General features: G+C 41.1%; 1 protein-coding gene across 2 annotated transcripts; it reads left to right on the plus strand.

The window, feature by feature from the left end:
• Positions 1-26115, plus strand: LOC116932144 (transcription factor Sox-5). 2 transcript variants are annotated; one of them, XM_045180149.1, is made up of 10 exons: positions 1-653; positions 9002-9308; positions 9788-10028; positions 22363-22569; positions 22686-22985; positions 23054-23261; positions 23321-23515; positions 23638-23913; positions 24030-24197; positions 24274-26115. In XM_045180149.1, the coding sequence occupies exons 2-10, from the start codon at positions 9031-9033 to the stop codon at positions 24777-24779; spliced, it is 2379 nt and encodes a 792-aa protein (XP_045036084.1). In that variant the 5' UTR covers positions 1-653; positions 9002-9030; the 3' UTR covers positions 24780-26115. The 2 variants fall into 2 exon arrangements, with proteins under 2 accessions (XP_045036084.1, XP_045036085.1); XM_045180150.1 differs by having other exon boundaries at positions 23701-23913.
• Positions 26116-27497: the final 1382 nt, after the last annotated feature.

Here is a 27497-nt window from a genome sequence, read left to right on the forward strand (position 1 = left end):
TCCAGCCCTCCGACTGTGCAGGTCGGTTCTACGGCCATTTCTCTTTTGATTTGACTCTCACACCTTTTTTTTTGTTTTTTGTTTTTGATTCTTTTTCTATCGTTTTCTTCTATCTGCTTTTATCAACCGGTTATTCAAAGTCCCGTTGCATAGTTTCATTTCTTATACACGCAGTCGTATGTGTGAATTGAACGTCGTGAGTGTATAGAGGGACCAGTTGTTTCGCGGCATCGCCTCTTCTTCTTTTATTCGTTTGTTTCTGAGCTTCCCACACGAAACGCGGGACTTGTGAAGCGGCTGTGTTTTCAGTGAACTGTAAAGCCTCGCCAGAAATTGTCGTGAACACTTTGCCTGGACTTCCATATAGTGTCAACTGATATGGCAACACCTCCATTTCAAAAACAAATATCTCTATAGCAGTTGCACCTGTTGCCAAAACAATACACAGCACGCACAGCCGTTGGAAAGATAAACAATACACGACCGACTGTGTGCTGTGCGTGTTTTTTTCAATATCCGGTGCAGATTCGGTGGGTTCTTTGAAACTGCGTCGGTGACAATTTAAAAAAAAAAACCAGAAGAATTTTGTTTGTTTTGTTTTTTTCCAAAGCCAGTGACATCCGTCTGAGGTGAATCCGGCCAACTTAACCTGCGTAAGTGATTTACTTCCCTGTTTTATTTTGCATGGACACATCGACAGAGCGAAAACGATACTGTATTACACACCCTGTGTGTGTGTAACTGTTCAAGACTTATAGGAATCCGAGTGCGTTGACAAGTTTCTTGTCAGACTTTGTTCTCACGCTTTTCTTTTTTCAAAAAAGAGCGAACGTATCACGTTATTTTCGAATGCGAGGGCCCATACATTTGTGTGGCTGTTATTGGCCTAGCCACTGAAACCGCCTTAATATTTCAGTTGACATTCGAGACTTTTATTTGTCTTTCTTTCTTTCCCCCCTTTTTTTTTTCTACGAAAAGGGGGTAGACTTCTTGCGGGGTTGCAATGATTTCTGCTGGAAACTCGAGTACAACGTCAACCCTCTCTTTATCTTTTCTTGTTGCCATCGATAATCGAGAAAACGTTAAAAAGTCGAGAACTATACAACCAGGAAAATAAATAGGAAACAGTTAACAATCGAGACCCCCTCAAACGAAGAATACATCAACTATAATATTTGAATCAAAAGCCATTCGAATTGCATTGCGATGAAAAGGAATCAAGCAAAAAAGGGTATTTTATCCTCGTTTCTTTTTTTAAAAAATAGATTCTTCTGCAATTTGGTTTGACATTTCAAACTGAAATTAAACAGCGCTCCTCTCTGGTAACCTGAATTTTTAAAATATTATAAAAAAAAGAAGGGGGAAAAAAACATACACACACTATTGTAATATCCAAGAAGCGAACATAATCGGACCCCCCAATTTTCAATTCCCCCCCGACATCACCCTCTTGCAACCTAATAATGGATCAATCATTGAAGAGTCACGAACACGTTGACATTTATGACGCCCAACAGTATATGCCAGAAGTGGAGGGGTATAGCACACACACACATATAATAAAAAAAGCATCCGTTAAACCGAAGAAGCTTGAAACCTCTTCTTCTTTTTTTTTTTGAGTTACAATACCCTTCTCTATAATATCAGAGATTTAACACGGACTATTGTGTACTGTGCAGCCCACCGATGACGACGCGCAGCACTTCTTTTCGAAAAAAAAAAAGAAATAATAATTCTAACCCCTCTCCGTGTTACTTTGTGTCTAACTCCGGCACCGTATCTAAAGAAAGCCACAATAGCCCTATTTTTTAAAGGGGGTTTTCATTTTATATATTTTTTTTTCACTTGTGACTTGTGTGTGCGATATTATACAAACTGACGCTATAGCTAAATATTTCCCATGTCGATATTTGAACCACCTTCTAATATCTATAAAGTCATATACATATAATTTCTGAATTTTTTAATCTCCATTGTTGATTTTTTGGACTGGCGTAGATTGTAGATTAGTAACGGCTTGCTGCGATGAAAGGCTTCGTTTATACCGCACGTTTTGAATAATTTCCCTTTGATTTTTGCATGGTGACAGCTATAGACTGACGCCGATGTGCAAATGTATGTGAGTTGGTATTGATCTTCACATTTCCACATCCAAAATTAAAAAAAGACAAAGCGTAAAAAGTTTGGCTATTTTGAGGGAGGGTCTCTCTAAAATATAGGCCATTTACCTTCGACCAACTGGGACATCATTGTGTCCCGTGCAAGTGACAAGAAAATGAGAGGGGGGAGTCGTTGGTTCTGTCATCGGAAACAATATTGTGGCAAACCATTTGAGACACTTGAAAAGAAAATTGGCATTTGCGATGACTTGCTGGACGGACTCTAGCAGAGGCCATCATTAGGCCCTTCGCTCCGGGAAAGAAAAAAAAAAAATAGAAAACACTATAGTATAACTATAGAACTAGGAGTCGTGACGTTGGCGAGAAAGGATAAACAGAGAACGAGAGAAAGAGAACAAGCTACTTGCTGATGACAGCTCCAATATAAACGTCCAGTCTACACAAAAGCTGCACCAAGTCAAAGCCAAAAACACACACGCACACATAGAAAAGAAATAAAAGGTTCGGATATATAGTCCGCGTTCGGTTTGTATCACTTTATTATGTCGGAGTTCCTTTCTTTCTTTTTGCTCCCCCCACCCCCCGAGAGTGTGGAATAGAAGTGGCTGTCAGTGACATAAAAAAAGGGGAGTTTGAGTCGTCGCTGACCGCTCTTGGTTGATCGTTACAAATGTTTAAAGGCCAACTGAAATCTATAGTCACGCGTGATTCTTGAAATATTTTAAAATCTATCATATCTCTTGTTTTTCTCCCACTATTTTATACGACAAAGCATTTCGTCTTCTATCTTCGTAGTTTTCATTTCCAAATGCGAGAACAATCAATTATTGGAGGGGGGCGGGGGGTGAAGCCGTCAACGTGATACTGAACACGTTCGTGCCAGCCGACACCTTCAACCCTTGAATTGAATCATTCTTTATTTATTTATTTTTTTAATTTTAACCCTGCGCTAATCAATTTCTAATTTCGTTACGGATCTCTTCGTATATATCTAAACAGAAAATCCACATGATAATGCGAGCGGCAGTCAACCCATTCGATCTTTATTTGATATATAGCGAATAGAACGAATATATACATGGCACTGGAATAATGTGCGAGTTTCGTATATAAAAGGACAGGCGGTATAAATAAAAAAAAAAACATTTCGATAGAAACAGAAAGAAAAAAGAGGGTTGGAAAACTTGGTAAGCAACGACTATGGAGATGGGGCACGATTGTGTGTGTGTGTGTAGTTTGTGGATGAAACCAAAAGAGCCATAGGTCAAGACCTTGTCGGTCTTGATTTGTTGGCAGCGCATGCCCTTCTTCTTTGGCCCCGGCTGCACCACACATATCCTTGTATTCTATACGAATTGAGGAGCGCGTGTAATAAAGACGAAGAGAAAGAAACGGGGAAAAAAGAAGAAGGAACGAACAAATAGCCATGGCTTTCATCACTGGCCAGGATTTCGAGTGCTTGTTTGACTGCTCCGCTCAATTCCCCGGGCTTATTTCGTGTGTGTGTCTAACATTTCACAACGATTTTCAAATTTTTTATTTCTATTTTGTTTGTTGCTTTTGCGTCCTTTCCAAGAATCAAAAGAAAGAAGATAAGTCTTTTTATTTCTTTTCTTCGGATGGGTTGGCCATTCTCTTTCGTCCCCACCAATAGAATTTCTGAAAATCATCACAGCGGCGCTTATCTATCTTATACAAGGCAGGCGAAATAAAATAAATAAAATGCGTCCCTGAAAACCCATAGTTAAAGACGTAATCATAAAAGGGCTGGCGTTATTTTGTGTGTGTGTATGCAACCGTTTCAAAATTCCAACAACGATCATTCGCTTGTTTCATTTCCATCACAGCAAATTTTTGGTTTTCCTTTTCCGCCTATTCTTTAATTTGCATCTGCCTCATTGATAGAGCCTCTTCTAAAAGAAGACAATGTCACGTGATCAGGAGAAAATATAAAACCGCGTCTAGACTGGTCTGAAAAAAAAAATCAAATTGAAATCAGTAAAGAACAAGATGATTGGTACATAAGGGTGGGCGTCGGCTGTTTGGATCTCAGCGACGTCAAAAGAAAGTTGGCGTCATATTTCAATGGCGTACACACGGGGAACGTCTATAGACGACTCGACCCGGTGTATAGATAGGAATAGCTTTCCTGGTTTTGCTTTTGTTTGTTTTGTATGTATATACGATGGATTTGAAGTTTTCTTGTTCGTTTTTCTCTTTGTTTTCGGGTCCTAGACGTTGTCCCCTTCGCCCTGGGAACTGATCTGATGGCCAAGGCAATTGTCCAGTATTCGATACAGATCAGGGTAGAAATAACACAATGCCATCAAAAGTAGGAAACTTTTGCATTGCACTGAAAACAACACAGGTGCGCATCAACGTAAATTACAAATAATAGCAATATAACATCGCTATATAATACGAAACGTCCAGTAAAATAGAGCAGCTGGACGTTCTATGTTCAAATCGGTTTATCTTTTTTTTTTTTGTCCTATCAGCGGCGGTCAGAAGAAGTTTTCTGGATTAACCAATAATTCTATTGAAAACAAAACAAAAAAAAATGTATTTTTTCTTTACAAATTCGCTAACCGCTTCGCTTGCAATTGGTCTATATTAAGTGTCCCAGTATATATAGTATATAGACGGCGTATATAGAAAGAAAAGAAATTTTATCGAAACCAGCAGATTGCTGATAACATTCTTTCTCGTTCAATAAATCGGCTTTGGTGCGATGCATCTCCCTTTTTTTTTTATTATTATTATTTCTTCAGTTTATTCCAGAAGATAAGGCGTCTCGTTTTCTTCTGTCTATTGATGTGCAAAGACTGACAACACAGGACAACAAGCAAACAAGAGATGCAAGCAGAAATGAAATCCAACACCCAAGCACAGCAGCAGCACATCCTTCGCTAATATATCATAGCTGGATTTTGGGCTGTACACACACAAAATATTGGCAATTGCAGCAATGTGGCGCTTGCTGAGTCAGACAATGACACGTCCGATAAAGCGGAATGTTTTTATTTCTCTTCATTGCCGCTTTTTATTTTTTTCTGAGGGAATAAACGCCTAGCTTATATAACTCATATTGTGGCTCTATGCGCACGAGTAGGTTTTACTTGTATGAAATCAAACAGGAAGCAGAGCCAATAATGAATAAAAAAAAAAGGCCGAACGTTGGCTGCGATTAATGAAAATACGTCGAAAGGAGAGGAAAAGAATTCATGCGTGTGAAGGATATAGACTGCATCGTTCACATCGTCTTATATATAGGGTGGGGAAAAAAAGGAAAGATAAGAGTATAAAGAGGGTTGGTTTAAATTTATTGTTTTCGGCTTTGGACTTCTCGCTTCTGCGGCCACTGCAACTATTAGACGGGCAGCGGTCAGTATTACATAATCGGCCAATCGGGCGTGCCACTGGACGAGAGCATCACGCCATCAACCCAATGTTTCTTTTTCTTTATTCATTGATAGTCTTTCTTTATCTTTTTAAACTGAGGATTTGAAAGTCTTTTTTTTTTAGTTTTATTCTGACGATCCCCAAAATTTTTGTTTCTCAGTTCTGTTTTTCTTTTCTCTTGTGGATCTGTTATTTTGTTTGGGTTTTTTTTTCTTCTTCTATACAGTTCAACATGAAATGGTATAGGACAAGCAATTGGCACAATAGCGACCATTCGCCTTGAATTGGCTGCAACTGTCATTCTGCGGTTTTAATGACAAGTGCAGACTCGTCTCTAACTGTCTCGCATATATACTTTTGTTTGTTCGGCGTTCTTTTCCCCCAAAACGTTTGGCCGCGTCTACACAGTGTGTCACTGTAAATATAGGCCAACGACTATAGAACAGTACACCCCAAACAGTATAAACACACGCACTTACTTTAAATCGTATACATCTTCAGCTTAATCTTCCACCCACCATCGTCTTCAAACAAAGGCTCAATTACGCATTATGTGATACGCATTTCGATTAACAGAACCCGTTGAAAACGCCCTCTCATCGTCGGATGAATATACAGCCTTCTTCCGGTTACAGCGCCTACATATACATTATGTAGACCTATCGTCAGTTTGTTTGTCTTTTGAAATATTTGTTTTCGCACGTGTATATATCAAAATCGGCTATGCACTGATAGTTCATTCCAGTCTATCGCTAATGAAAAGCGAAAAGCCAGCACGCACCACCCGATGTACGAACAAGGATAGAACCATTGATGATGATGACCATGAAGAAAGGCAACTGTGGCTGCTGATGTATATAGTCCCAGCACATATACGGAACGATAGAACCCATTTTTTTTTTGTCTTCTTCTTCTTCTTTCCTTTCCTGTTTGCAGCCGCAACGGAAGCCCCGCTGAGCAACGGGAAGAGAATTCCGGCTGTGGTGAGGAAGCAAACACCACGTATAGTCTTTTCTTTAGGGTTAGGGCGAGGCTGTGCTGTGTGTGCTGACTGCAGCCTCTTTTCTTGAAAAGAGTCGACGTCTATTTACTGCGTAGCCCGGTCTAAAGCTCTCGAGATGCGGTCTTGTTCACGTCATCCTCAGAAAACAAGTCTCAGCTTCTCTCTTTTCTCTTGGCGCTGCGGCTTGACAAGCAGCTAACGAGTTTGCCGTCACTCGATGAAAAGGGCCAACGCCATTTTCTTTTTTTCTTTTTTTTTTTTTATTTTGATGGCTTTTGTTTTGCTACGTCTTATATAAATCCTATGCCCCTTCTTCTCTTTCTACTGCGATTTGCTACGTACGTTTTGCTATTACTCGATTCTTTCTCGCTTCTTCATCAACTTCGTTCGCCACCAGCCGCATGTAGTAATCAACGGAATCCCGCGGGGAGAGAGGCACATAATAAAGAAGCAGTGGCTGATGTCTATAAGAAAAAAGAGGTAGAAACATTACAACAAAAAAAGGAGGAGGGGAAGGGAGACAACATCCCTCATGAAATGTCCGTCCTCTATCTATATACGACGTTCACAATCTAACTTGCAAAGCCCGGCCTTAAGTATTTACTTTCTTTGGCTGAACGTTTCTTCTTTAATGTCCGTTGAAAAGCATCAACGAATTGAGGCATATGGAATCCAAAGAGACGTTTTAACAAGTGGGAGTGAAAAGACTCGCACATTTACCCAATTGAATAGGATAAAAGTAGATGGAGCTACCCGTTTTATTTTGTTGCCTTCGTCCGCGGAACGTCTCACAAACTTGCTTGTTCTTGCCTATATACATTCTATTCAAATTTGCAAAAGTGTCTTTCATGGTATAGCCGAGTTTAAATGATGCCTTTTTCGTCCTCTGATCAAACTTTATGCGCATATATACAGACAACTTTCGTTGTAAACTTTAAACACAAAGTGTGTATTACACTTAGATATGTAAGATGAACTCTGCCAACCGATTCAAACTATACAATTCTAATGGTGAAGAGGACCAGTCGGTTTTGAAAATTTGTTTTTGTCTTGTTCCAAGTTCATCAGCAGATATGGCGCAAACATGCACCGGAGCAATAAGCAATATAATAATTTAAAAAGGGCAAGCTAAAAATAGATTGAATGACTGATTGACTCGCTAGACAACACACACGCTCCCCGAAAGCAAAGAGTATTTGTCAGTTAGGCTCGTTATTTTTGAAGGGAAAACGCGGCAGTTGAGGAAGGAAGAGGAGAGACAAGGCAAATAACAAGAGGAGAAATATTAGACAAGTCAGGAAAGAAAAACACAAAGACGCCAAAAACAGAAATGCCCTCTGTCACGCGCAGCACCAACATCCCAGCAAAAGATCCCCCTATTATTTCCCTTCGTACTTCGTATATACAGTATACACTTTTGTCGTCATATTTTTCTCTCTTTCCTTCACAAGACAACAGCCAATCGAATTCAACATATTCAGAAACAGGATATTTCGATTCAAACTCTGTCCACTTGCAAACGTGTCCTGAAATGTTCTGTTCATTTGCTTTGACTTACTGGAAAACGGTAGGTCTACAAGACATTGGTGCTATACACAAAGAATGGGTATACACGAAAGAAGAAAGATGTGAAACTACATCTCAGAAGAAAAAGGCTGTCTTGATTAATTGAGCGCTAGCATTATACCAGCTGTTGTGTGTATACTGCTAACGTGCGGCCGCATGACAAATAGGCATAGTTCCATCAGCAGTCGCTTGCTTTCCAAAAGAAAAAAGCTGCTTTGCCAGAAGAAGAAGAAGTAAAAAACCTGACGAAGAAGACCCGAAAAGATCATTTATTCTTTCGCACAAGGCACATGGCGTTCGAGACAGCTGATTTCTCTCTGAAGACCAATTTCTTATGACTGCCGCCCTCCGTTTTTTTGAAGTATCTTATACGCATCCCCTGGCTTTGCTTAGACGCTGTTTTTCAAGCCGCGATTGTTTGTGGCGTCAACTTCCGAGTCCAAAGATATGATTGTAGACAATTGGGCCCGGGGAGAAGAGTCTCGTCCTGTGGAACGTGTGTACCCAATGACACGATTGTTTGCTTGTTATCGCTGTACTGCGCTGTGTGTATATACAATTCGACTTGCCCCCCCGACTCTCTCTCTCGCCAATGTTATTTCGTGCGTCTCTATATCGGTATATACGCGTCCAAAGTGGCGGCCATCTCTTTTTATTGGCTGCGGGGGTAGTCTACGAAAAGCTTTGATAGGTTCAGCTGTTGTTTTGGCAAGCGTGTCTCCGCAATTCGCACGACGTTTGTTTGCCTTCTAACCATCGGTTTACTAAACCACGAGTACATGAAACCCGTTTGGAACACGCAGCCTCTCTGTTGCTCTTATACCGTTTCCATCTTCAAAATGGAAGGTGCAATTGCATTTTTTGTGCTGTCAAATTGAACCGTTTATGTATTTGTTTATCCGCATCGCAGGTTGATTTCAATTAGGTTCGATCGCCAAGATGAACGACAATCTGCATCACAGCCAACTGTCCGATACTTCCAGTCACAACGGCAGCAGTTACGACAGCCTGGAGCTGGAGAAAATGAATCCACTAGGAGAACTGAATTTCTTCTTCGGCGAACGATCCTCCGGCAACGGCCAGCAACAGCGTTCGCAACAAAATCATCAACAACAACCTGGGAAACGATCGATGGACGACGTTCTGAAGAAACTCTCTTCCAAGATGCACATTAGCCATTCGCCGGTCGATGAAATGGACCCTTTCAATAAAGACAGGTACTGTATACGTCCCATCTTTCAAATGCCCTCGCAAATGGATGTGCTTGTTGCCCAATCCGTTGCAATTCGAGAATTCCATTTCCCTCCCCTTCGTCTATTATTACTGCATAGATTAAAACAGAGCGGTTGAATGTAGTGCGCAGGCATTTTGGCCCGAACGAAAGCGCCTCAGAACCATTCGCACACTGTACTTGAACGTCATGGCCATTGGCTATGAACTTTATAGAACTATAGGATGTATACGAAATCCAGCAGGCCATAAACTGGGTAAGCAGTGCCCTGTATAGTTGTAAAGGCATCGATGATTAGCATATACGTGGTTTTCAATGACAACTTGTGAGCTTAAACGCTCATACGAAACGATGCGTTCGCATATTCATAATTGCGATGTATAAAAGGATAATAGATGCGAGTTAGGTAGACTCACATTCAATGGGGTCTGATTTCTATCTTGTTACATCATTTTATTTTTCTAGGTCAGGGCATTCGAATCAATCCGGATCAGGCGGAATGAATCGCTCGTCTACCGAGAGCGGCAGCAGTAGTGGAGCTGGTAGTCATGCGCAAGATTCCGGCTCGCTATTGGACGCTTTAGCCGGCGAATCTTTGACCGAAAAGGAACGTCGCCTGTCTGAAACGATTGCTGAATTGCAGAAATTACGCGAACAGATGATCGCCCAACGCAGCGGAAGCAGCAGCAGCGATTACACCGACAAAGTACGTCAATCAAAATTTCATATACGCACAATATTTAAGCTTTGATTACAGCGATTAATCAATGAAACAAACCAAAAAATTGCCCACCAACACACGAATTTCAATTGATTCGTACATCAAGCGAAACGTATGATGCATATACTGTTTTTTTTACGGCTCTTTGTCGGATGTGAAACAAACCCATTTGGCAACAGCACAAGATGTAGATAAAGCAGAGTTAAAACTCGTATTTAAAAAACAAACAAAACAAGAATGGTCCCTTTGAAGGCCAAATAGAATATATCAAAGTCGACGAATGAAACAATACACGAAATAAGGAGACAAAGATGAAGAGGCGGCTATACTGTGCAAGCGGCCATGGCATTTGATGATGATGAACACACGGCCGAGGCTTTTGTCCTTTTCGAGAGGATGACTTCGCCGCTAGTCTAATGAGCTGTGTCTATATATAGTTGATATTCTATAGGGATGTATAGATGAATATATAGAATCTATTGTATATACGTATACATGCACGGTAAACCACAAAACTCTTTTATTTTTTGCGCGGGACCCCCTTCCGTTATTTGGCTTTCAATTGTCGTGTGCAAAACGGCTGTTCTATTTCTATGTCGGCTATTTTTCTTTTGTTACTGATTATCCGATTATTTCGGTTTGTTCTCTCATCTTCCCGCACTTAACAATGGCCTTTCGTTGGTTTGCAGTTATCTCACTGCATTTTCTTTTAAAAAAAAGCCGATGAGCTACGCGTAGAATATGATGCGAATGAACCCAATTCCTATATTCGAATGAAGTGAGAGAAATAACAAGAAAATTAAATGAAATTAAGACTATTTACAGTATAAAGTAAACAATATTGATTGAATGGATAAACATCCATAGTGTAAATTACGTTTGATTTCCCTATTTGAACTTCTACCCTGTTTTTGTTTTTTTAATCATAATTATTTTTAAACTCTCCCCTCTCGTATGTATTGCCAGCCAACGGCGTCTCTGCATTTGCATAGAAAAAAATCAAAAGAAAGACGAATAGAAATTGGCACTTGGTTCTCCAACGTAGTGGAAGTTTTGCTCTATACATGCGGTCTGCACCTAATTAGTTCAAAGCGGTCGATGTAATTAGCTCCAACCGATTCTACACGCTCAATTCACTTCATCCCTCCCCCTCGCTTTGCGTCTGTGAACACAACCCTCTTATTAACTCTACATATACAAGCTACTTATACATTGGTTTACACAAGACATCTCGACTTCTAGTGGTGCATCATTCTGACGTGTTTCTAGTCCTCTCTTGTTTCAAACAGCCACCAAAGTTCGATGCAATAAAGGACACACATCCGCCTCGTTGGCCATTACACAGAAAGATCCCCTGTTTTTTGTTGTTTTTCTTCTCTTCTTCTTAATTGTGCAAACTTTTACCTATTGAGATCGTACGCGTTTCACTTCTTTTTCGTAGACGCAGACGAGCCATTTAGTAACGCACACAAACCGCAATCGAAAGTTGGTTTGATCCTAGAAACGGGGGTGGCCATTAATAGAGGAAAAACTTGAACTTCGACAAACTTTACAGTTGGATTTCTTCCTTTTTTTTTTTACACTCGTACATCGCGTTTCTCGCCGTGGTGAACATTAACATCTAACGATACACTGTCATTAAGCTAATGAACTAATTGATGCCCTTGAGGTGTTGGAATATACACAGCGTCTTCTTCACAAAGTCCTCGAGTGTACAGTATCCCATTTCGAAATATTCAGAGCCAATTGGCAATGTCCCACTTGCGAGTATTCAAGCTTTCATTCGAAAGAATGAAACTTCGATCCAAAGTAAAGACATTCTAACTTGAATAAATATAAAACATTTCCAATTGATACACGACGATAGTCCCACAGCCTCGTCAGACAAATCGTATAGGCCAAAACAGAATCCGAACTTTTGCCACATGCTATGCGTTTTGTTTATGCGATATTTTTTTCGAGAACAGAAGAGCACAGCGAGAAAAGGGAAAACATGACAGGGCGAACAGAACTCGTTTTTCTTGTGTATTTACGTCACATAACAGCTGGCATTCTACCACTGTTGGCCATCATTGGGGTCGCTGTGGTGGTCGCCCCAAAGTTCGTTTTTGTTCTGCTTTTCGTTTGTTTGACAAAGAGGACAAGCAATCGAAAAATGCATCGAACAAAACGAAGCGTTCGACATGTGGAAACATTGATAGAACAGTAGAGAGTTCTTATATATATATGAGCCCATGAGAATCATATTGAACAAACGAAGGGCGGAACGGAGATATCGACGGAAGTTTGGAACTGGCGAACGTTTCCATTTCCTTTAAGCTTTTGCGCAATTGACTGTACGAGAAGCGCAAGGCAAGCTCTTTTGGTATATAGCCTTCTCAAATAAAAATCAGTTGGGGTGGAAACAAAAATGTCTCTTAACAAACGTTTGGCCTCCACAAATCGTTTTTGACAGCCTTTTCAATCCTTCGGTTCCGGTTTCCAACTTTTTTTTAATTTTTTTTTTCGGCATCGTTTTTCCCCTCTTCCTTGTCTCTCTAGTTTTCCTTCCTCATATAGCCACTTTATATCCTGGCCGTACAACAACAGCCGGTTTAAAAAAAAAAAAACTGTCGTGCCCGTCCAATTGATTGAACACCACCGCATATGGCAAAGCCACCACCACCAGAAGCTCTCGCCACATTAGACACCAACAATTCATTACCATAAAAAATAAGAAAAAAGAGCAGAGATATCCTATGCCTCTTACATTTTTCGCTTCTCTATTCACGTTGCGGTATACAACGCTCGTCCTACACCGTGCACTCTTTGTATATATACATCCCGTATTAGATAAACTGTGTGGGTGTAGGAACGGAAGTCATCCATACAGCGTCTTCCAAAGGAAAGACGGTGCGAGAGGAAGAAACAGTCAATAGTTTAACGAGGGGTCTATTGACTTTAGATCTAAATGGCTGTGCACCCTGGTTTAAAAAAAGGAGGGGGGATGACATAGAGTGTCAAAACCGTAAACCCCTTTAAAGCCAGTGAAAAATGATCTGGAAATAACGAAGGAGAAAACAACGAAACACACGTCCCTGTCGATAACTGTAAGGCCATTAAACTGAATCAACAGCAAAGAACCTTTTGTAAAGAATATTTCCAGAAAATGATTTTAAAAAAATTAAATAAAATGCAACAGTTGATATTGGAGTTGCGCGCACAGCATTTCATCCGTGTGGCACATATTACACGTGCTGCTGGGCTCAGAGGCGCGAACTTATGACTGATGGGCTGGCTGTTTGCTGTGTGTCGGGTATGTTTGCCATCATCGGAAAGAGGTAGACAGAGAAAGATATGGAGTCGCCTCATATTTACTGACGTGACTCTTCTCGCATCACACAACAAGGCAAAACAACAACGGGATCTGGCCCGTGACACCCGCCCAAGCTGTTCATTAAAGCATTCTTCCTCCGGGTCCACCCTCCGCAGAGCTGCTGCACATCCTGTTGTCTGTCACAATTCATATTTCAAAACAAAAAAGGGAGGAAAAAAAAAAAGACAACGATATGAGCGGGCCCTTATACTCGAGCCGCTCGTTATGACCCTCTTTTCTGTCCCGACTTTCTCTCGACTAGACACAAAAACCTGCTTATGTGTGTGTGTGTGTGTAGATATATATAAACACAACCAAAAATATGGATACTATGAACTCGATCTTTTTTGTGTGTGTGTGTGATGATGATGATCCTTTTCTTCGTTCTCGCGACACGGCAAAAGAAATGGCACCAAAAATATCTTGGACGTCTAACAAGTGAAGCTTCTATACTATAACTGAAATCCTTCATTGTTAAATAGAAAGCACAACGAGGCTAATGTCTTTTTCGCAGTCTCAAAATAGCAAAGATACAAAGGAACATAACAAGCGTGTAACGTGATGTCTTGTCCAACCGAAGCTTGTGAAGCAAACGCTGAGGTTTTGAGTGAGAAACGATAAGACCGAAAGCAATACGATGGCATTGCGCTCCTGTTTCATTTCAAAATGCTGCACCAACAAGCTGTTGATACATAACTGACAAACAATTAGAACTCGAGCAGGTATAATGTCTGCTAATAGCCAGATTTGTTTGCCTTCTTCTCCTCTATATATATATCAACCGCAAATGTTTATAGAGAAGAGTTCATTGAAACAATCGTATAGTTTAAATCGAAGCCCAAACATCGAAGCATTCGATTAGCTCTTTCATTACAGCTAAAGAAAAATGAAGCTATTCCTTTTGGTGGCTCATTTCGCCGCTGTTACACACACAGATGCTCACCGTCTGATGAATATTTTCTATAAAGAGAACAACAAGCCAACAGGAGACGGTGTCTAGTCCCAAAAGGAGAAGCGTCAAATGATGGAACGGAAAGGGGTAAACAAAAAAAAATCTTGCGTGATCTTTGACCCGAAGAAAAATGTCTATAGTTTCCGGTCTAGTTGCCTTCAACTCGTTATTTCCCTCAAAATGCATCACTTGTGTATCCATTTGCAAGTGCGTTCTCTCTCCCCCCGCTTCCCATCAACAAACGTCATATAGTGATTCTATATCGTCTAGTAGATGACATTCGTGGGTGTTGCCATTATTTTCTTTGATCATTTTTTTTTTGGGGAAGGGGGGGCAAAAGTGCCGACTTCATTCCTAATTGGCCAACGCCGCACAGTTTGGCTATGAGAACGTGTTTATTGGCGTCGATAAATAGCCCCGGAATGAAATTGTTTACACAAGTTTAGACTGGCACAGTCAGTTAAGGTTTTGGCTGCTGTGTCTTAAAAAAAAAAGGTTAGACACGAAGCAAAGAAAGCGCAACAGAAACAGAAGACACAGCAGCAGGCCAGTCGATGGTCATCGGAAAGCAAATGAAACAACATCAGAAACAGAAAGGAGAGTGTTAAAAATGTCTCGAAAAACTCGGCAACGGCTGTTCGGGCTTTTGTGGTCGACTTGTTTGTTCTGTAAAGTTTTTCGGCTACGTCAGTCGCAGAGAAAGAAAAAAGAAAATAAGAGAGAGGGGAGCTATAGTTTTTACAGACTTTCGAAAAACTATATTTGTTGGCTGTCTGGCCTTTTGCACTGGCTCTGTCCTGTCCAGCCATGTGGCACAAATAATGTGTCGGACGTCATCATTGCAGCTCACCACTGAACCTCAACAAATTCCCACTTTCTCAGTCAGCCTTTTTTTTTCTTCTTTTTTACAATTCCCAATCAACCCCAGCACCATCGTATTCCCCACAAGACAAAACAAGGGAGAGTGTGTGTTTCTAACCATGTATATACATTTGTCGTAGAAAAAAAAACAAAACAAAAACATCTAAGAACCTTGTCCGGTCCATATATTTTCTCTTGTTTACATGCGCATTGCCATGTACACACTTGCGTTGCCTTTGTGTGTGAAACGTCCTTTGACGTTCATTCGTTACGTCTCCCTCTTCGGCGTACATCCAGACGTACAGTACAGTTGTATAGCATTATAGATACAGCTATTATATAACAGAGGTTTGTGTCATCAAACAAATACTCCCGATGGGACATCAGCCCCTTCTAAATATACATAACGTTTCCAGTTGATATGCGCGTCTATATCTATTCGACTCGTTGCTTCCAATCACGTCACAATGTCTAAAACAAATACGTACGGCCGTAAGGTCGATCTCTATATACTTCACCGCAAATTACGCGCTCTATCGGCTTGACTTGGGGTCTTCAAGCCAAGCTTGAAATTTCGAAATAAAGTAAAAAACAATAGGTTATTTCAAATTGCACGGAAGACGGGTCGTTGGCTGGTAAAAATTGCGCTAAAAAAGGACAACATTTCGTGCGTCAGGACCTATACATCGCCCTACAAGTCGCCCACTAGTCACACGAGGGCATCTTCTTCGTTTCTTTATCGCTAAGGAATATGGAAAATGTTGTGCTGTGGGAGGTTGTGCGCACGTCAGCTAAAAATAAAAAAAAAAATAAAATGAAATCTCCATATTTTTTCGTCACACTCTTTTCTTTTTTCGGGTTGCCCTCCTCTTGTGTTGCCATTTCTGTATGAGTGGGTCCCTTGTTCCGGACAACGGAGCTCGGATGACAAGCCATGTGACATCTTTTCTCTCGTTTCTGTTCAAGAAACAGATATAGTCTGTACTGTTTCAGGGCACAATTCGGAGCCAAAACAATTGTTGGGCCAGCAGATTTTTCAGTTTGACTTTTCACGGTAGAAGTACGTGCAACGGTTGAACGATGCTGATGGCAAACAAAAGATTTTCTTTTCAAATCTAAGCGTGAATCGCGTGTGCGCGTGACAGCGCCATGTCAAAGAAGAAGAAAAGACAGGCTTGCAGCCAAGGCGACCCAACGTATACGACACGTTCCGTGAAATTTGAAATCTGGGACATAAAAAAAAGGGAATAGACGGCCGGCTGGAGTGACACGAAACACACGCCAAATTGATAACGAATTTGAAACAAAACAAAAAAAAAGAAACAAAGAAACTTGCGCGTGCTAGCCAATGCTGTATACATTCATTCGAATCCAGCGATTTCATCGAAAGCTGGAAGTTAATCCAACGCATCCGTTTTATGTATTTGCATCGATTCATTTCCCTCCTGTTAGGGACTGTTTTTGTTCGCACATTTGTCTTGCCTTTTCTTCTTGTTTCTCTGTCGATGAAAGATCATTGCTTCATGCTCGTTGTTTCTATATACTCTCATTTCCAGCAACAGTTCTTCATGCGGCTTACAGGCAAACAGCATAGTGAGGTAACACGATACCCCACCAACTGCTGATTGCTCTCGGTCGAGTTCTGGGAAAAAATTTTTAAAAAGAAAGACAAAAACAAAATAACGGGGTGAATTTTCCCAGACATATCATGTCATATAGTGCAGTCGTATACTCTTGTCACTTAGACCTACACACACGATCGTGCGTAGGAGATTGAAATCTGCTTTTGCAATCATCAGTTCTCGGAAAAGAGAGTGTTATCAAACCGGTTCATTAAAATTGATTCAGCCGAAAAGTATATCGGGTTTTGTTATTCTATGAACAAAAGATGGACATCATCTTGGGTCCAAAGTTTGCCTATACGCCTTTGCCATTTGTTTTCAACGTTCGTCGTTCATCGGATAGCGCCGATCGATCGTTTCCCCCTTTCGCCATAATGATTTTCCTCGACGGGAAGTTTGACGACTGCCAACGGTTCCAGTACATGCGAAGAACAGACGCGACCGGAAGTTGTTCGAATTGTTCTCCCTCTATCTCCGACAGCCCGTTTTTCCCGACGATTCAAACCCCATTGGTTCCCAGTTGCCGAAAACTTGCGGCGCTAACAAATTCCCTAATAACCTGGCCATATTTCTTTCAACACTGTACAACTTATATACACAGACACGAACCCTCTCTCCCCCCCACCCCCTAAAAGAAAAAATTTTGTAACTCGTTGACTTTGAAAGCCACGTCTTTGTGCTGTCCAATGTCCAGATGGAAAACAGAACGGCCTTTTGTTTTCTGATGCCTGAACAAAAATTATAAGTCCATACGAAGAAAACGGATGCGCATCACAATAGCGTATATAGTTCGAATTAGGCCGTCTGCTGCATTTTTCCAGTGCTGGGCGTCGATCAATTCAGCTCTTGATATTTACTCCGGTGGGGGGGGGGCGTTCATTTCTAATAAATTTCATACGATTCATCCAATTAAAAAGGGGGGAAAAAAGGGGCGAAGGGAAGGACATTCTCTTGATTTTCAACGGCGCATTTGTTGTATCTTCTCTTGTCAAATTGCCTTGTTATTTCTCGTTGAGTGACGGCGCTCTCATGTCTCACAGTATATAATACCACACATATTCCTCATAGCATCCGTCACCAACCGCACAGGGACACTTAACACCGGAAACGGACATTTTATTTTTGTGTGTGTGTGTGTGTCCTCGACGCAGTATACATTCAGAACACATCCAATATAGAGAACGGCAGCACATATACGAAGTTCGGCTTTTGTTTCCACTTCGTGTGTCTCCAACGACCTGGTAGACGTTTAAATAAAGAAAAAACGTTTTGAAAAAAAAAAAGCAAAACAAAAAGCATCAAATTTCTTTTTGCTCCGTCTCTCTCTTTTTCTGTTATTTTGATGATTTAGGTTTATGATTGTTTTGCATGGGTCTCATCTGCACTGTCGGCTCTATGCCTGTCTCCCTTTTTATGATTTCTCCTTTTATGTTTACGGTAAACATACCGAGTGTGGCGTCTGCGCATATAATTGCCTCTCTTGCTCAGCACCAAACGATGCGAAACCTATCCGTCATCACGCTGGCGCTATATACTTTGAATATCACTGGCTTTTTTATCCTAAGGTGGCCGCCCCATTCTATACACACGCCGTTTTTTTAACAAATATAAACTCTGTCATCGCTACTTCTCAGCTGTTCTCTCTGCTATGAGACAACGATCATCTCCATAGCCTTTCGTTTCTTTTTAAGAACAACATCCGCTCATTGGCCGGCAAAAATGGCTAAAAATAAATCATTATTAGTAGCCCATATTCCATTTAAAAGACGCGCCCATTTGATACGCGATCTCCTAATGGCGACTTTCAAAATGCTGGACGCCAATGATATAGAAAAACACGCCGGATTTTTTTTTCTCGAAATAATGTTAATAATTACGGACAGAGACCGAACGACAGCTTACTGATGAAAACGTTGGCGTGAATAGGAAAAGAGATTCAACGCGCTTCGCAAATGCTGATGTGTCTATTTATAATGCATATGGGCAGAAGGAAAAGGAAAAAAATGCAGTTATTCTGGTTCAAAAAAAAAAAAAATAGGGGGGTTATCGTATACGACATAGCGAGATTCTATATTTAGACAGTGGGCTATTGAAGGAAAAATGCTGATGAAGGATCGTTTATTGCTGCCAAAGTTGTATCAGTATATATAAACACAGAATGTATATGTTCATTCGTCACGGCTTGCCAATGCACATGAATGACTGCCGCTTTGTTTTTGTTTATTTTCCAAATGTGTCACTGTGGAATTATCGAAGAAACATTTCGATGCATATTCATGTGAATGATGCACTATATAGTCTATGTTGTCGAATGGATCTAGATTAACTTTGAGTAATCAGCAAAGTGAACTCGAAAAATTGCGGACAGTTCGGGAGCAATGGTCGAATGGGAATTTGCGAAAGGAGACTATGAATGGAGAGCAATAACACGTCAGTGTTTATGATGTTTCACGACGAGTCAAAGTGAATCGCAACGCTATGGTTCGTTATCAAAATGAACGAGCATGCGATCGAAGACGTAGAAAACAAGCAAACAGAAAGAGTTCACAAAACAATGATGCGATATCATCTGGAAATTTTGGAAGCCATTGAACGTTTCAACTATTATGACCTCCCACAAATGCGTAGCCGTCCATTGACCACGCCTCAAACAGGGTCGTAGAAGATGCACAAATCCGAGGCAGTAATGCTGGCGTGATTGTGTTGCCTTTGGGTATAACTTTGAATATGCATAACTTGACAAGGCCATGAGTCTTTCATCCTGTGTTTAGATGTTTGGTTGTATCTCCTCTTCGGCCCGGCTCCTTGTTTCTTTTTTTCTCTTTTCGCTCCAACGACTGCATAGTGTAAACAAATTGGTGCGAGTTTGCCACACACTAACTACAACAGAAAAATCGGAAGGCACGAGAAGCCAGGGGTTACAAAAAGGCCACCAGAATGGAAATGATGAAACCCACTGTCAGCTGATCTGTTCGGGTCCGGCCACCGCAGTTCAGCGCAGTTCAACAGATAATCTCTCGTTCTTTTCTTTCTTTTCAAATCTTTTTCCCCCCTGTTTTCGATATCGTCATGTCTGGCTGTGTCCAACCATCTCGGATTTCAGTTTTTTTTTTTATTTTATTTTTCCCTCCCCAGTTCCAACGTCATTCTGTTTGCGCTTTCCAAGTCTCGGTCGCGGTTCGTTTACACGATCCGATAATCTCATTCTTTTCGTTTTTAATTCTCATCTCTCTGGGATTTTGTTTTGTTTTCTTTCTGACCAGCGTAAAGTTTCTTTTCTCGCGAGGCCGTCGTTATAAAATGTGTGTGTCTGTAAAGGCACAACAAACAAGATAGCGAGATGCGTTTCCCACTAGTCCAAACAAACACGCACACAAAATGGGAAACAAAAGAAGACCTCTGTCCACTAGCCATCATAAAACTTTATCCGCTCATCAACTTGTTGTGACCTATACGAGTGTTTCAACAAATGCCGCTTTATATGTTCATCAGACAAAACACGTCAAAGATGCAGAGTCGGGTTTGATATTTTTCATTGCCAAACTTGTCGTCGAAAACTGCCACGCACAGACTTGTTCTTTGACGACAAACAATTCCGAGAACACTAAAATCAGTAGACTAAGCAAAACGTGTTTTGTTTTTCTTAGTTCAATTCCTTGTGCTGCAATTATTCCGGGAGTTGCACTTGACAGAGGAAAAGTATGAATTTTTATGGCTCAAACTTCTAAGTTCTATAACACATCGAATAAATAGGAAACAAACGTTAGACACAAGAACTAAAGATTCTTGATCAATATGCGGATGTAAACTATTCCATCTTCCACAGTCTGCCATCCGTCGTGGTTGTTATCGCCAGCCCTTTAGACACACACACACACTCACGCTGATGTACGTAACGATCTCTTCCTTGACCGAGGCACTTAAGTTCCATTAAGACGAGAAGAACGTCGAAAGAATACGAAAACTGTTGCGCACTTTCGATCGTCCGTTAACGCTACGGCATGTCATCATGATCGAGTGACCTCTATAATTGAAGTGCACTGCGTGTGGCTCATGTTGTCCCCCCCACTCCTGCCTTATTCTGAAATGCTCTAATCGATCATCGTATCGAACAAAAGATGTGACTACACATTCCGGTCAGGCCTGTCCAGTTTTCTTTTCTTTTCTTTGCAATTCACCTCTTGGCAGTGGTTCTGTTTCGTATCCTACATTTAAAAATATTCAAATCTCCCGCCTCTCTGAAGGGCAGCCTTTTTTGCTGTACGATTGTTCTTAACCATAACATTTGAAATAGCTTTTGTTTTCCGAACATCTCTTGACTTGTGTGAGATCTTCCCCTTTCCTTTGCATCGCTTTCCGAGTCGATGGCTCTCGACAAAAGAATGGACTTGGCTAGTTTGTGCATTGGGCTGATGATTCGAAACACATGTGTTATATCAGTTCCTAAAGTCGTGGGAAAAGCCACCCCCGCTTCTGTTTGCTTTGGTGGGGGTTTTCTTTTCACCCTCTTGTGTTCCGGAGGGGACATCAAGTGCCTCGTATTCTTCGTTGTTTTGTCCTTTTTTCCATGTCGACTGATGGTCGAACATTTTGATTCATCGCCATGGGTATTGTTTAAACGTGTTGCTTTAAGTCAAAGTTTTCAAAGTTCAACGCCATCGAAGCGTTTTAACCAAAAACATTCATTTGAAAAAGACAATCTTTAAAAATGGCAAAAGAAAAAAGGAAACAGAAAAAGAATCGGCTGCAGTTTGATTCGCTGGCGTTTTCATAAATGCGCGTGCAGCAACGTGCGCGCTAAGAATCTTTATTAATAGAATCCACTTGTATCTTAATTTTGTTTGTGCATCCTATTTTGGTCTTTTATTTGGGCGTGCGTTCTCTGACAGCCCCCCTGTTGTTGCTCTTTTTTTTTTGCCCCGTTGCTGTCTGTCTTCGTTCAAATTATACCTTCTCTTCCCAATTTCGTTGTTGTTCATAGGTCATTAGCTTCGAGAAGGGGGAAAGAGTTAAGAGCATCGGGAGGAGCGGGGGAAGGGCAGTGCGTTTACAATTAGTTACGTTGAACGTGCACGAAGTCTTTGACAAAACAGCAGAGATCCTATTGTCAACAACGATCGGTGACCTACCATTTTATGCAAATCAGTGGCCTTGGGTTTTTTTTTTTTCCCTATCCTTAGGCGAATTGTTTAAACATGTGCTAGACCTTCGGTTTCTAAAACTAGGGGAAGGGTTTGCAAAATGAAATTTAAATATCGGGGGATAGGGTAAGCATTGACTGAGAAAAACCAATGCATCTATCTGGCTCATGAATAAAAGGGGGGGGGGGACCACTTTCCCTCATTTATTCTTTAACCTGTCATGTGAGATGACGTCTCATTTTATCGCTCGTCCCCTAATTTTAGTTCTCTCTCGTTTCGTTCTTCGCTATAGATTTTACGCCTTTGCGGCTGTTTTGACGAAATGTATTTAGTTTTACGTGCCAATTGTTCATCTGACTTGATTTCATCATTCTTTTTGTTACGATAGGCTGGCCATAATAACCAACAGCAGCAACAGCAGCAATCGTCACACCACAATAACGGGCCAACTGCCATTGAAATTGCAGAAGCGGCCGCATCGAAGAACAATGCCGAAATGCAACAGTTTCAAGAGCTCCAACAACACATTGAACTGCAACGCTTACAGCAAAGTCAGCAAATGTTTCTACAACAGCAACGGCTCCAAGAAATCCAGGTAAACATAACTTTCGTAGCAAATCCTCAAACTTATTGTTGAACAAGTTTTTGAATGTCGAACTTGTTTGAAGACACATTTAGTGAACAAATAATGAAACATTTAATTCATTCAAGGCCCAGGTACTTTCGCAGTATGGCAATAAAGCCCTGAGCCTTGCAGCTGCTGGAGTGCCTCCTCTGATGCTACTCCCCTACTTGGAATCTCTGCGTAGTCTACAAGGACATCATGCTGGCATGCAGGGATTTCAATCAAATTCAATGGGAAATTCACAATCTGGCTCTGGCCATTCGTTCACCGGGATGCATTCGGCAATGTCTCCATTAACGCAGAATTTTCTCGGTTCGCCCTCTGGTTTACCCTGTTCATCCACCGTTACCTCCAAAGGCTCTCCGTCAGCTCCCGTCACGTCCATGGTGAATATTTAAACAATTTTTGCAATGCGCACAGTTTGTTTCTGACGATTGATTTTGGAAAATTTCAGGCTTCAAGTTGGGGATTGTCTCCAATGGCACAAAAGTTTTTGCCGTCACCAGTAAGACGGAGCGCAACACCTGAGCAGCCGATTAGCAAAACAGGAACCGGACATCACGAAGGACCTGCTCTGTCATCCTCAAATATTCCGTCAGCCACAAAAAAACAACGTGCAAATCGAGAAGGTGATGGACCTCTTAATCTGAGCAAGACAAAAGGTGTGTAGTTAAACGCAGTTATTTGATATTCATTTAAACATGAGTCATCTTTCCTATAGGACAAGGAGGCAGTCCTACTCCACCTAGTACCCCGTCTTCGACCCCTACGCCATTGACCTCTACAGTTTCATTGACATCGTCACGCCCTTTCCCAGGACAGAATCACATGATGCACGGATCGGGACTACTCTTTCCTAGCCATTTTCTCCCTTACCCATCGATGCCACCTCACTTAAGTGCCATGAATTTCACAGGTAAAGGATTGCTAATGCAAAAATTTTTCTTTTGTTTACCTTCTACCTCATTTTTAATTAAATATTTATTAACGTAGGATATTCAACTTGTCAGTCTAATACATTAAAATTTGCCTTTTTAGGTAGTAAAATGGGATTCAATGCGCCAACAGTTGGAGGTATGGGAACTAACGATCGTATCCTAGGATCAGACAAACATCCTGGAGCCATGAACTGCAGCAACGGCGCGGAGTTAAATGGTCCGTTTCCGACAATGCCGTTCTTTTTACCTACCCTGAATGGTGCCGCCCTACCCAACATGGCCAACGCGGGAGCTATGGCGTCCTCCGGCGAAGGATCGCAATCTTCAGAAACTACGGGAAAACAACAGCGCGATGGAAGTTCGTCCAATCGCAACAGTAAGTTCGCATTTTAGACCATAATATGAACCCACAAACGAACCCAACTCGCAATGTTGTTATGGCACTTAAATAGAGAAACATTCAACTAAAAATTGCTTTTAATATTTGAGCAGCAAAAATGTATGGAGCCAAAATAATCCGTCAGAGTCGTCGCGATCCGGAAGGAAAGCCACACATTAAGCGGCCGATGAACGCCTTCATGGTATGGGCCAAAGACGAAAGGCGGAAAATTTTGAAAGCCTGTCCGGATATGCACAATTCCAACATTTCCAAAATACTCGGTAAAAAAACAAAACAAAAAACATGTTTGTTCCAGACTCTTAAAACTAAAACTAACCTTCAAAAATGGAATTACAGGTGCCCGTTGGAAAGCTATGACCAACGCCGACAAACAGCCGTTCTACGAAGAACAATCGCGTTTGTCCAAGGTGCACATGGAGAAACATCCCGATTATCGTTACCGTCCACGACCGAAACGCACGTGCATCGTGGACGGTAAGAAGCTGAGGATCTCCGAGTACAAGACGTTGATGAAACAGCGTCGTCAAGACATGCGTCAAATGTGGTGTCGCGACGGTGTCAATCCCTCCGCCATGGGATTGGGAAATGGTGCTGGCCCTTCGTCTAAAGATCGCTCGTCTAAAAATGGAGAAGACGACGATAAAAATACAACCAACTCGTCCATCTCTGATTCTGACGATGAACTAGACGCTGCTGATGACAGTTTAGATATGAACTTCTCTGGAGGAGAACACGATGAAACGGGTCATCATGGCGATTACATCAGCTATCATGCTGCATCTCTTTTCAATCCGACCGGTTCGTCTGCTCTGGGCAGTGAGAGGATATCATTTAATAGTTAAACAACTCTTTCGTGTTAAAGTGTTTTCACTTTTCTCTGTCAAAGAAATAGCATCCCAAAAGATAATTTCGTGACGTCACCAACTTGCAGGTGATTTGGTTATTCGAAATGCGGTTGCTCCATTGCGGTTGTCGTGCGGTGCGTTTACGGCGTTTTATTTAGACGGATGCTCCAAATTAATGGAAGGCATTGTTTTTGGGGACAAACAAAACAATGGCGATGGACAGTAGGTTATGTGTACGTTTAGCAGAGATCCCGGAATGGATGTGCAACAGGTCCCTACTGCGATGGCGGGGAAATTCGAATCTTAAAATAATAGCTCGTTAATCGGATGGTATGACATCTGAAATGATTGCAAAAATGTTGGCCGGTTGAAATTAGACAGTCTGTCCATAAGCTCCCACCTCTTTTGGTCGTACTTTAAAGATAAAGCAAAGCCCCCTGTTATCCACCAAACGGCCATGAATTGCTTTAATGCGCGTTTCGTAAATCAAGAAAAATCCCATAATAACATTAGTTTATTTGTAAACAAAAGTTATGTCGGTGCTCTCTCGTATTGTTTGTGGATTGTTAAAAAATATCGGAAAAAAAGACTAAAAAAAACAAAAAAAAAAAAAACGAATTATATCTTTGGTCCAAATGATTCTAATTGTGTGTGACTGTTGTTATATGGTTGTACCGTAAGATTATCTTTTCTAATTTGAATTTCCAACGATGGTTGTTTAGTCTTCAGTGGAACTGAGAGAGAAAAAGGAGCTTAGCAAAGATGTCTCTGGTGCTATAATACCTATACATAATTATACTACCTTCGTTTGGCTAAAATAGAATGTAAAAATGGCGCTCAATAACTGCATTGTTGTAACATTAACCCAAAAACCAGACATGAAGTAGAACGGCGTGATAGTTGACATCAAATACTTGCAACTCAACGGAGAAAAAGACAAGGCAGTTTCACTGTTTACTCGTTTAGCATAAAAGTCCTAGATTTGATGAGTTTCCTCCTAATTGATTTATTATTAATATAGTTCGTTAAATTTCTTCTCCCCATCCTGTCCATTTCATTGTTAATATTTTGAATGATTTGTCGTTTCCCATTTTGAACAGTACACTTCAACAAATTCTCAGTGAAAAGCAAAGAAAGAAAAAGGAAAAAAAAAAAGCCAAACCCATTTATCTCTTTTTTAATGTTTTCATTTAAGTGGCCCATATACAATTTCACGAATTTATCCTTTTTCCTTGTTATTGTCAAGGGTTTTATTGTATGTGTATACGCATTTTACGGCAAATTTTCTTGGTAGCTTAGATTTGTGTTGACTGGAAATACACTTTGCACCCTATCTCTCTGATTTTCAGTTCATCTTTGAGCTGGACACGCACGTCAGAATGGTCCGTCATCGTTAGGCAACGATGATGGGTCTAACTGCGGATTTCTTGGAGTAGGACTAACAGATTTTACTTTCAGTATAGATGCACGCCAATGCCCTTTTCGTCGACACAGATCAGGAAGACGATGATCATCAAGTATTTCTGCCCGTGAGTTTGGCTTGCCATAAATTGAAAGAGAAGCGGAAGAAAGGACACATGGGATGAGACGATGGATCGGAAAAAGACAAGCAACTCCCAAGTACGTTGTTAACGATGGGGAGGGGAGTAGACAAGGTCTTTAACCAAATCGTAACACAAGGCGTTTTCACTGCTTCAACATTTGTCAATGTTTTCTTTTTTGTGTCTACAAGGCTCGTAAAGAACAGCTCACTGCAAACGGAGATACTCGGAGAAAGGGAGCAAGAAAAACAAAAAGGGGAGAATGAAGAATGTAATTTCGAAATGTCTTGATGTTTGCCATAATTTCTCATTGTTGAAAGGCATTTTATGAACAAGATGTCCACAACTCGATTGCTAAAGTAGCACACAGAGTCGTTAGCATTTGTTTCTTTCTCGTCGATCCAAGTTCGCTCCTCGAACTCAAAGCGTCTGACTGTCCCGAAAACTCGGAGACGGCACGACAAGGATGACGCTGGCGCATACAACAGTGTTGGATAACCGTTTGATGAGAAGAACTCGAAATTGACGTTGACAATAGGGCGTTGTATATCTATGTGGCGTATACGAAGGATTCGGTACCGAACGATTGCTCTACGTCCATAAGACATGGGGCGACGTGAGCGCGTTCCACGCACGCCTTTCTGTTCTCCTTATGCTGAACCAATGGTCTTTGAACAACGAAATGTAGGCAGGCGGGATGATTTCAATCAATAAATTAGGCCGACTACAAAAAGAAGCCGTCAGCCCAAGCGCTCCCGAAATAAGGTAGAAAATGATAAAGAAGTCAGGCGATTTTATAGGTTAAAATGGATTCTAAAAATAAATTATTGGGTGTGGTCACATGTATTGTGCGTGATTGTTTAAAGACGCATCTGTGGTAGAAACGGCGTAGTGAAAGGATTTTCAAAATGAACCGACAAACGGTCGACAATAAACGAACCATTGTTTCACACAGCATTCTAATTGGAGTATAAGCAATCGTAGACGGTACACATTTAGAAATTGACATCATTTTTCATTTTCTGTTGCTTTTTGCGCGATTCACAAATAAAACCAGTTGATAAACAGAGTGGCGCCGCTTCCTTTCATTTCTGTTTACACGGACTAAGCATTTTATATTTGACTCGTGGAACTGCTGTTTATGTTACATGTCGGCTATTGTTGTCTATTCCAC

The sequence above is a fragment of the Daphnia magna genome, linkage group LG10 (genome assembly GCF_020631705.1).
Source record: "Daphnia magna isolate NIES linkage group LG10, ASM2063170v1.1, whole genome shotgun sequence".
Taxonomy (NCBI): domain Eukaryota; kingdom Metazoa; phylum Arthropoda; class Branchiopoda; order Diplostraca; family Daphniidae; genus Daphnia; species Daphnia magna.

Excerpts from the sequence above, each read along its gene's own strand:
- LOC116932144 (XM_045180149.1), top strand. The coding sequence starts at position 9,031 with ATGAACGACAATCTGCATCACAGCCAACTGTCCGATACTTCCAGTCAC. Across the intron at positions 22,986-23,053 it reads CAGCTCCCGTCACGTCCATG|GCTTCAAGTTGGGGATTGTC; the intron begins GTGAATATTTAA and ends GGAAAATTTCAG. Across the intron at positions 24,198-24,273 it reads CAACATTTCCAAAATACTCG|GTGCCCGTTGGAAAGCTATG; the intron begins GTAAAAAAACAA and ends ATGGAATTACAG.